General features: G+C 41.5%; 1 protein-coding gene and 1 pseudogene across 1 annotated transcript in view; one reads left to right on the forward strand and one right to left on the reverse strand.

Annotated features, from left to right (window-relative positions):
- NAIP (NLR family apoptosis inhibitory protein) overlaps nucleotides 1-10,704 on the forward strand; it is a 34,716-nt gene that overhangs the window by 16,025 nt on the left and 7,987 nt on the right. The window contains exons 8-10 of the mRNA XM_003785894.3: nucleotides 4,573-4,654; nucleotides 5,784-5,841; nucleotides 6,663-8,774. Of these exons, the coding sequence (XP_003785942.1) occupies nucleotides 4,573-4,654; nucleotides 5,784-5,841; nucleotides 6,663-8,774 (2,252 nt within the window). The remainder of the gene's footprint in view (nucleotides 1-4,572; nucleotides 4,655-5,783; nucleotides 5,842-6,662; nucleotides 8,775-10,704) is intronic.
- Nucleotides 5,399-5,507, reverse strand: LOC111723939 (annotated as a pseudogene).

Below are 10,704 nucleotides of genomic sequence, written 5' to 3' on the forward strand. Positions count from 1 at the left end.
CCAGCTACTTGGGAGGCTGAGGCAAGAGAATTGCTTAAGCCCAAGAGTTTGAGGTTGCTGTGAGCTGTGATGCCAGGACACTCTACTGAGGGCAACATAGTGAAACTCTGTCTCAAAAAAAAAAAAAAATTCTTTTCTGTGACTGCTTAGACTTAAAAAGAGGATTTTTTTTAGAAACAGAGTCTCACTTTATCACCCTCAGTAGAGTGCTATGGTATCACAGCTCACAACAACCTCCAACCCTAGGGCTTAGCCAATTCCCTTGCCTTAGCCTCCCAAATAGCTGGGACTACAGGCACAAAGCAGCTATTTTTTGGTGCAGTTTTGGCCGGGGCCAAGTTCGAACCTGCCACCTTTGGCATATGGGGCTGGCGACCTACCCACTAAGCCACAGGTGCTGCCCAATTTTACCAAATTCTGTAGAAATGTTCAGTTTCAAGAAGAAATTTGTTCCATTTTCACTGTGTGATTAGTAAGTTTTTTTCATAAATAAATATTAATACATACAGATTTTAAAATGAATGCTTCTATTAAATTTTATTGCTCTGAAGATATTTTTACAGCACTAATTACTTTTTAAACATTTCTTATTTGGTTTTAGTATGTAGTAACTTGTTGAGAACAGTAAGGAATTCTTAATTCTTGGAAGGATAAGCTGCATGCCGTCTAGTGTCAGTTAGAACTTATCCTAGAATCTATCAGCTTTTTGTGCGCCTTTTTACTTTCTCTCTTCCTCTTTTTAAAAATTGTCAACTAGTATGCTTCCAAATGAATGCCAAAAATGTTATGGGAAAATAATAAAAGGAAACCTATGTCTTGAGAGACTTCACTTAGGAAAATGGTTAAAAAATAAAAAGAAGAAAGACAATAAAAAAAAAAATAGAAACCTATGAACCACTAGAGTCAAGAAATTGAACAATGCCAGTGCCTTAGAAGTGCCACCCCACTAACTCTGAGTATGTCCTTATCCCTCCAGGGCCCTTAACCTCAGCCTCAATTTTGGGTTAATTGCTTCCCTTTGTGGTTTCACCAACTGTGTATGTGTCCTTAAATATATTTAGCTTCACCTATTATTGAAGTCCAAATAAATGGAAGTACATTACATGGTTCTTCTGTGACTGGCTTGTTTTGATTCACATTATTTTTGAGATTCATCCACAGTTATGTGTACTGTATAGTAATAGTTTTTACTGGTATAGAGTCTATTATTTTATGAATATATAATAATCTACCCATTCTACTGTTAGTTCAATATCTAGGTTGTTTTCAGAGTGTTGCACATTCAAATAATGCCCGATGAACTTTTATTTTATTTTGTTTTATTTTATGTCTTAGAGATAGGGTCTTGCTCTGTTATCCAGGATGTAGTACAGTGGGGCAATCATAGTTCACTGCAACATCAAACTCCTAGGCTCAAAGGATCCTCCCACTTCAGTCTCCCCAGTAACTGGGACTATAGGAACACACCACCATGCATGGCTAATTGTAAAAATTTTTGGTAGAGGTAGGTTCTCACTATGTTGCTCAGGCTGGTCTCAAACTCTTGGCATCAAGTGACCCTCCTGATTTAGCCTCCCAAAGTACTGGGCTTACAGGCACGAGCCACTGTGCCTGGCCCTGTGAACATCCTTGTGTGTATTTCTGGGCTCATGTGTGTTTCTCTAGGATGTGTAACAAAGCATGGAAATGCAGAGTCATAGGGTTGACACATATTCAACTTTTATTAGATTACACAAAACTTTCCCTAAAGTGCTTGTACTGATTTATATTCCCACTAGCCTAGATGAGTTTTCATTGGTCTGCTTCCTCAGTAACTTGGTATTGCCCAAATTTTTATATTTGTCAACGTAATTACTAATAACGTTGAGCATGTTTTCATGAGATTTTCTTTTCTTTTTTTTAATGCCTTGACTATTCTTTACCTTCTGGTCTTCAATATCTCAGAGAATATATGAACGATCCCTCTTTATGCCGGACAGCATTCCTTGTTAAGGCTTTATCTGGGCTGGGAGTGGTAGCTCAAGCCTATAATCTCAGCACATTGGGAGGATTTTTTGAGACCAGGATTTTAAGAACAGCCTGGTCCAAGACCTGGTCTTTAGTAAAAAATTAGGCTTGGCGCCCGTTGCTCAGTGGTTATGGTACTGGCCACAGGCACTGGGGTTGGTGGGTTCTAACCCAGCCAGGGCCAGCTAAACAACAATGACAACAATAACAAAATAAATAGCTGAGTGTTGTGGTCAGTGCCTGTAGTCCCCACTACTTGGGAGGCTGAGGCAAGACAATTGCTTAAGCCCAAAAGTTTGAGGTTGTTGGGAGCTGTGATGCCATGGCACTCTTCTGAGGGCAGTGAGTTTCTACCTCTACCAAGGGCAACAATGTAAGACTCTGTCTCAAAAATAAATAAATAAATAAGCAAGCCATGCATGGTGGCACAAACTTTGTAGTCTCAGTTACTTGAGAGTCTGAGGAAGGAGGATCGCTTGAACCCTGGAGTTTTAGGTTACTTGAGCTAGGCTGATATACCATGACACTCCAGCCTGGGCAACAGAGTGAGACTCTTTCTCAAAAAAAAAAAAAAAAAAAAGGACATCAAACAAACTTAGTTTAGAAGGTATTTGTGTCCTAGTTTTATGATGTCTGGCAAATCGTATTTATTTATTTAGAGACAGAGTCTTACATTGTTGCCCTTGGTAGAGTGCTGTGGCATCACAGCTCACAGCAACATCAAACTCCTGGCTTCAAGTGATTCTCTTGCCTCAACCTCCCAAATAGCTGGGAATACAGGCACCTGCCACAATGGCCAGCTAGTTTTTTTAGAGACAAGATCTTGCTCTGCCTCATGCTGGTCTGGAACCTATAAGCTCAGGCAATCCACCCACCTCAGCCTCCCAGAGTGCGAGGATTAGAGGAGTGAGCCACCACGCTCGGCTTGGCAAATTGTTTTTAGAGAGTATGTTTGTGGCCATTCTTTAGTTTTGATATCAATGAAGTTTTTCTTAAATGAACTTTTTATTTAAAAGAATTTGGATTTATAGAAAAATGCAAAGATAACACAAAGAGTTCCTGTATCTTACCTTACCTAGTTTCCCCTAAGGTTTTTTTTTTTTTTTGTGAGACATTATGTTGCTCTCGGTAGACTGCTGTGGTGTCACAGCTCACAGCAACTTCAAACTCTTAGGTTTAAGAGATTCTCTTGCCTCAGACTCTCATGTAGCTGGGACTACAGGTGCCCACCACAATGCCTGGCTATTTTTGTTGTTGTTGTACTTGTCATTACTGTTTAGCAGGCCCATGCCAGGTTCGAATCCACTAGCCCTGGTATATGTGGCCAGTGCTCTAACCACTGACCTCTGGGTGCCAAGCCAGTTTCCCCTAATTCTAACACCTTACACTACCTAATACATTTGTCAATAAAATATCAGTAGCAATGTGGTGGCTCACACCTGCAATCCCAGCAACTTCAGAGGCTGAGGTGGAAGAATTGCATGAACCAGGAGTTTTAGGCTATAGTGAGCTATGATGCCACCACTGTATTTCAGCAAGCAAGACTCTGTCTCTTTTTAATTTTATTATTTTTTATATCAAATTCATCCCTGTGTCATAATTTTTTTTTTGAGACAGAGTCTCACTTTGTGCCTAGGCTAAAGTGCCTTGTCATCAGCCTAGCTACAGCAACCTCAAACATCTGGGCTCAAGAGATCCTCTTGCCTTAGCCTCCCGAGTAGCTGGGCATATAGGCACCAACCACAATGCCTGGCTAATTTTTCTGGTTTTAGTAGAGATGGGGTCTCTCTCTTGCTCAGGCTGGTCTCAAATTCCTGATCTCAAGCTATCTGCTTGTCTCAACCTCCCAGAGTGCTAGGATTACAGGTGTAAGCCACCATGCCCAGCCAACACTGTCTCTCTCTCTCTTTTTTTTTTTTTGAGACAGAGTCTCACTATGTTGCCTTAATAGAGTGCTGTGGTGTCACAGCTTACAGCAACCTCCAACTCTTGGGCTTAGGTGATTCTCTTGTGTCAGCCTCCTGAGTAGTTGGGACTACAGGCACTTGCCACAATGCCCAGCTGTCTTTTTTGTTTTTTAATTAAGAATTAGGGCCAGGTGTGTGGTTCATGCCTGCAATCCTAGCACTTGGGAGACCAAGGCAGATGAATTGCCCAAGCTCATGGGTTCAAGATCAGCCTGAGCTACAGCAAGACCTGGTCTCTAAAAATACCCAGGCATTGTGGCAGGCACCCGTAGGCCTAGTTACTTGGGAGACAGAGGCAAGAGAATTGCTTGAGCCCAAGAGTTTAAGGTTGCTGTGAGCTAAGATGCTATGGTATTCTACTGAGGGCAACAAAGCGAGACTCTGTCTCAAAAAACAAAAACAAAAACAAGAATTGGTACACTGGTACATTACTATTAACTAAAATCTTGGGTTCATTTGGATTTCATTAATTTTTCCACTAATGTCCAGAATCCATAGATAAGGGTTGTCTTCTCAATTTCTGATTCTTTTTGTTTAACCTATTACAACTGCTGAATTGCATACAACTAATTTTATAACTTTTAACTTTTGCACTTAGTTGTCAATTTATCCAAAATATGAAGTCCTCTGCAGAAGTGATTCCAGGCCTTCAGAACCATGTTGAACTTTGTGAATTAATGGTAATGAATATCACCACTTTGTTTATTTTGTAGTATGTGATTATGTGATTGAAAACTGTTTTGAACAAGAATTTTCTTTCCATAAATAAGCAAAGAAATTCTACAAATCATCTACTAAGTACCTACCATATTATAGCTACAGATAGGGATACCACAGTCAACCAGTAAGACACAGGACCTACCTTCATGAAATGCACAGTTAGTCCATCCTTCTACTTTGTGGGGGAGACTCTCTGAAGTTAAGTAGCATCCAGGCTAAATGAATTTCATTTGTGATCTGCATTGGGAGGGCAGTAAGGCCTGACCTGCTATGTGGCCTTTTTTAGGACAGGGAAGATATTTCTTTAACAAAAGCAAATGTCCAATAAAATCATAAACCCATATAATAGGCTGAGCTCTTTAAGCTGAACAATCCTGCATAGTTCTAGGGGGAGATAAGGCACTAACAATTTAACATACGTACACACATACATCACCTTATTTTGAGGCTATATGTTAGGTATGTTAAGTTTGTCGTCCCACAAAAAGAAAACAAAAATAGCAACTTGCTTTTCTTTTGATTCATCTTTTATATTTGTGAACTGAAAAATGACATTGAAGAAAAAAATTGGGAGATAGATTATTTTTTAAGAGAGAAGCGTAAACTTTCTGCAGCCTAGGTAATGTAATATTAAAAATGTAGTTAACAAGAACAGAGGCTGTGTCTACAATTTTTGGAGGGTCTTTCTTTTTTTTTTTTTTAAATGCCTACAGCACCCAGTATTCCCAGGTGGTCTCCCATCCAAGTACTAACCAGGCCCAACCCTGCTTAGCTTCTGAGATCAGGTGCATTCAGGGTGGTATGGCCATAGACAGGGTGGGCCTTCTTGCCCCAATCACTATGATTCTGATTACCTGGATAGTATTCACTCATGGAATGAATCATTGTATCTGAGCCAACCAGGAACACACAGCCTTGCAGATGTTTGCAGGTGATTTATTGTTTCACGTTTGGAGCACTCCCCACATCAGTCCCCATAACAATTTGAGGGTGGGCTGTATTTAGAAGACGTTTTGTCTCCTATTATAATGTGATTCCTCCCTCTCTTTATGCATATCTTGATTTAATAGAGGATTTTATTTTTCAAAGGAAAGCACAAGTGAAAGCAATCTTGAAGATTCAGCTGCGGATAGTTCTATATTGCCAGGTAAGAAGCTTGAAGTGGCATATGGGTTCTATGTCTGTGTAAATATATTTGCATTGACTGGGGGTTTGAAAAGAAAAAGTATTTGTAATTGTGCAAAGAGCTGCTACAGAGGAGCAGATTGCAGTGGAGAGTATCACATCTGAGAGAAAGTCAGGGCTTCTGTGATATCTCCAGAGTGCTCCCGGGGCCAAACTGACAGTAATCAACATTTCAAATATAAACTAGTATTTAAAGGCACCATTCAGCAAGCTTCTTTCCTGAGATTTTAAAGTGGGAAATGATCATACTCCATTGTGCTTCCCTTTGTTGCTCTTGTTTTTGAGACAGGGTCTTGCCATGTTGCCCAGGCTGCAGCGCATGGCTCGATCATCGCTTCCTGCAGCCTTGAACTCCTGGGTTTAAGGGATCCTTCTGCCTTGGCCTCCCAAGTAGTTAGGACTACAGGCATGTGCCACCATGCCCAGCTAATTTTCAACTTTTCTTTTGAGAGACAGGATCTTCCTTTGTCTAGCCTGGTCTCAAACTCCTGGCTGCAAGCAATGCCACAGTGCTGGGATGACAGGCGCGCGCCACCCTGCCGAGCCTGTGGTGCTGCTAATAAGCCACATTATGTGTAGGTCTCCATGTTAAGAGGGGCACTTTGGACATGTGCTCCCCACATTCTGATTTTGTAGAGGAAACTGAATGTCACAGAGACGGTGGAAGGGCCTAAAACGTCCTTAGTAGATGGGCAGATTGAGGTAGTGAAAAGAGTATGGTATTAGGACTGAGAGAGATGTGAATATGAATCCCAGCTGTGCCCCCCTTTCTTCTCTCCACAGAGATGGCACAGGGTGAACCCCAGTGGTTTCAAGAGGCAAAGAGTCTGAATGAGCACCTGAGAGCAGCCTACCTCAATGCCAGTTTCCGCCGCCTGTCTTTGCTTGAGATCTCTTCTGGTCTAGCCACGGACCACTTGCTGGGCTGTGATCTGTCCATTGTTTCAAAGGACATCAGCAATCTTGTACAAGAGCCCCTGGTGTTGCCCGAGGTCTTCACCAAGCTGAACTCTGTCATGTGTGTGGAAGGCGAAGCTGGTAGTGGAAAGACGATCTTCCTTAAGAAAATAGCTTTCCTATGGGCATCAGGATGCTGCCCCTTCTTAAACAGGTTCCAGCTGGTCTTCTACCTTTCCCTCAGTGCTACCAGACCGGGCCAGGGGCTGGCTGACATCATTTCTGACCAACTCCTAGAGAAAGAAGGATCTGTCACTGAAATGTGCCTGAGGAACATCATCCAGCAGTTAAGAAATCAGGTGTTATTCCTGCTCGATGACTACAAAGAAATGGGCTCAGTCCCTCAAGACGTAGAAAGACTGATTCAAAAAAACCACTCCTCACGGACTTGCTTGTTGATTGCCGTCCGTACAAACCGGGCCAGGGACATCCGCCGATACCTAGATACAATTCTAGAGATCAAAGCCTTTCCCTTCTATAATACTATCTGTATATTACGGAAGCTCTTTTCACATAACATGGCCCGTTTGCTAAAGTTTCGGATTTATTTTGGAAGGCAAAAAAATTTGCAGGAGAGTCATAAAACTCCCCTTTTTGTGGCAGCAGTCTGTGCTAATTGGTTTCAGTATCCTTTTGATCCGTCTTTTGATGATGTGGCTGTTTTCAAGTCCTATATGGAATGCCTTTTCTTAAGGCACAAAACTACCATTGAACTTCTCCAAGCAACCGTATCCTCCTGTGGCGAGCTGGCCTTGAAAGGGTTTTTTTCATCTTGTTTTGAGTTTAGTGATGACGACCTCGAAGAAGCAGGGGTTGATGAAGATGGCGATCTCACCATGTGCCTGATGAGCAAATTTACAGCCCAGAGACTGAGACCAGTCTACCAGTTTTTAAGTCCTCCATTCCAAGAATTTCTTGCTGCAAGGAGGCTGATTGAACTCCTGGATTCAGACAGACAGGCAGATCAAGACTTGGGCCTTTATTATTTGAAACAAATCAACTCATCCATGATGGCTCTAAAGCCCTACAACAACTTTTTGAACTATATCTCCAATTGCCCTTTAACGAAGGCAGGACCAAAAATCGTATCTCATTTACTTCATTTGGTGGATGATAAAGAGTCATTGGAGAATGTATCTGAAAATGATGACTACCTGAAGCACCGTCCAGAAATTTCCCAGGAAATGGTATTCATTAGGAGATTTTGGCAAATGGCTCCACAAGCTTACTTTTCACTGGTTTCAAATCATTTACTGGGCCTTGCCCTAAAAATTGCTTATCAAAGCAACACTGTCGCTGCATGTTCATCACTTATTTTGCAATTCCTTCAAGGGAGAACCCTGAGTTTGGATGTACTTAAATTACAGTACTTTTTTGATTACCCAGAAAGCCTGCCATTGATGAGAAGCATTCAGGTTTCCATAAGAGGAAATAAACATCCACGTCGAGCAGATTTTTCAGTCCTGGAAACGTGTTTAGACAAGTCACAGGCACCAACTATAGATCAGGACTATACTGCTGCCTTTCAACCTATGAAGGAGTGGGAGCAGAATTTAGCTGAAGATGAGGATATGGTGGAGAGTTATATGGCTATCCGGCACACAGCACCCCCAGACATCAGTACTGGCTACTGGAAACTTTCTCCAAAGCAGTACAAAATTCCCCTTCTGGAAGTCCATGTGACTAATGCTGATGCTATAGACCAGGAGATGCTCAAGGTGCTAATGACGGTTTTCCCAGCCTCACAGCACATCGAGCTCCATTTAACTCACAGCAGCGGCATTATCGAAAGCATCCGCCCAGCTCTTGAGCTGCACAAGGCGTCTGTCACCAAATGCTCCATAGACAAATGCGAACTCAGTGTGGCAGAACAGGAACTGCTACTCACGCTGCCTTCCCTGGAATCTCTGGAACTTACAGGGACAATCCAGGCACAAGGTACGCTCGCATGTATTTCGGATGACGATTCTCATGTGTAATTTTATTTTCTCACTTAGGTTTAGGTGGTTGAAAACTTCCGAAATCATGAGAGTATAAAATGATCACTGATGGAATATACAACAACAAACCTTCACTAATGTTTTTTGTCCATGGTATGAATTAGTGAAAGAATGTTTTTCCAAATAATAGAATGGTTTCCCAAGAACTCAGAATTAATAAAATGTTAAGTTAATGAAGGCTCTTAATAAATAGACAATAAACAGATGTGAGTTGCTTGTTACTGGTGAAAGAATGAGCCACATGTAAGATGACGACGCGTACTCTCTGGGAAATGAATCCAGCAATGGGAAACAAGTGCCATTCATTTAGGTCTTCTTTAGCTTCTCTAAGAAATACTTGATAGTTTTCAGTGTAAGCGCAATCCAGCTTTCATTAAATTTATTCCTAGGCACTTACGTTTTCTGATACTATTACACACGTCATTTGATGTTTTTCACCGTCTAACTGTTGCTAAGACAGCTCCACTTCTCTGCAGGTTTTTTTTTTTTCCTGCCATTTTTGGCTGGGGCTGGGTTTGAACCCACCACCTCTGGCATATGGGGCCGGCACCCTACTCCTTTGAGCCACAGGCACCGCCCAGCATTTCTCGGCAGTCTGACTGTTAGATGTCTAAGTGTGCTTTGCCTCGTATGTATCTTGCTTGAGGGTCGCTGTGGTTTTGTTTGGATCTGGGGTTGACATTTATCATCATATTTAGAATAATTTTGATTTCTTTCCAAATATTTTTTTATTTTGGTAAAACACAACAAACCTGACGATTTCAACTACTTGTAAGTGTACGATTCAATGGCATTAAGTACATTCACAATGTTATACAACCATTACCACCAACCATTTCTGAACCTTTTCATTATTTCCTATTTCATTATTCCCAAACAGAAACTCTATACCCATTAAACAGCTCCTCCCTTCCGCTAGCTCCTAGTAGCCTTTATTCTTTTTTCTTTTTTTTGAGACAGAGTCTCACTATGTCGCCCTCGGTAGAGTGTCGTGGCATCACAGCTCACAGCAACCTCAAACTCTTGGGCTTGAGAGATTCTCTTGCCTCAGCCTCCCAAGTAGCTGGAGGCACCCACCGCAACACCTGGCTATTTTTTGGTTGTTTTTGTAGTTGTCACTGTTGTTTGGCAGGCCCGGGCTGGATTCGAACCTGCCAGCCTTGGTGTATGTGGCTGGCACCCTTAGCTCGGCCACTGAGCTATAGGGGCTGAGCCCAATGTTTAATTTTTTTATGCCATTTTTGTACCATTTTATATTCCTACCAGCAATATATAAGGGTTCCGATTTCTCCACATCCTCTTCAACACTTGTTACTTTCTGTTTTGTTTTGTGTTGATATCATAATGAAGTGGCACCTCATTGTGGTTTCGTTTGCCTTCTCTGATGACCGAAGGCTGCTGAGCATCTTTCCATGTGCTCATAATGGCTGCTTGTGTATCTTCTTTTGAGAAACCTCTTTTCAAGTCCTTTCTCCGTTTTTAATTGGCTTTTTGGTTGTTGTTTGGCTGAAGGAGTTCTTTGTATATTCCAGATTTTAAAACCTTATCATACACATGGTTTGAAAATATTTTCTCCTGTTCCATAGATCATCATTTTACTTTACAAAGACCTTTGATTTACAAAAGTTTTTTAATTTTGATGAAGTCTAACTTACCTATTTTTTTCTTCTGTTGCTAATTCTATTGGTGTCATATCTAAGAATCCATTGCCAAATCCAAGACCATGAAGATCATGAAGATTTACCCCTATGTTTTGTTTTGTTTTTTTAAGAACTAGAGTCTCACTTTGTCACCCTTGGTAGAGTGCCCTGGCATCACAGCTCATAGCAACCTCCAGCTCTTGGGCTTAGGTGATTCTCTTGCCTCAG

The sequence above is a fragment of the Otolemur garnettii genome, unplaced genomic scaffold (genome assembly GCF_000181295.1).
Source record: "Otolemur garnettii isolate 467f Iridium unplaced genomic scaffold, OtoGar3 scaffold00017, whole genome shotgun sequence".
In the NCBI taxonomy this organism is placed as follows: Eukaryota; Metazoa; Chordata; class Mammalia; order Primates; family Galagidae; genus Otolemur; species Otolemur garnettii.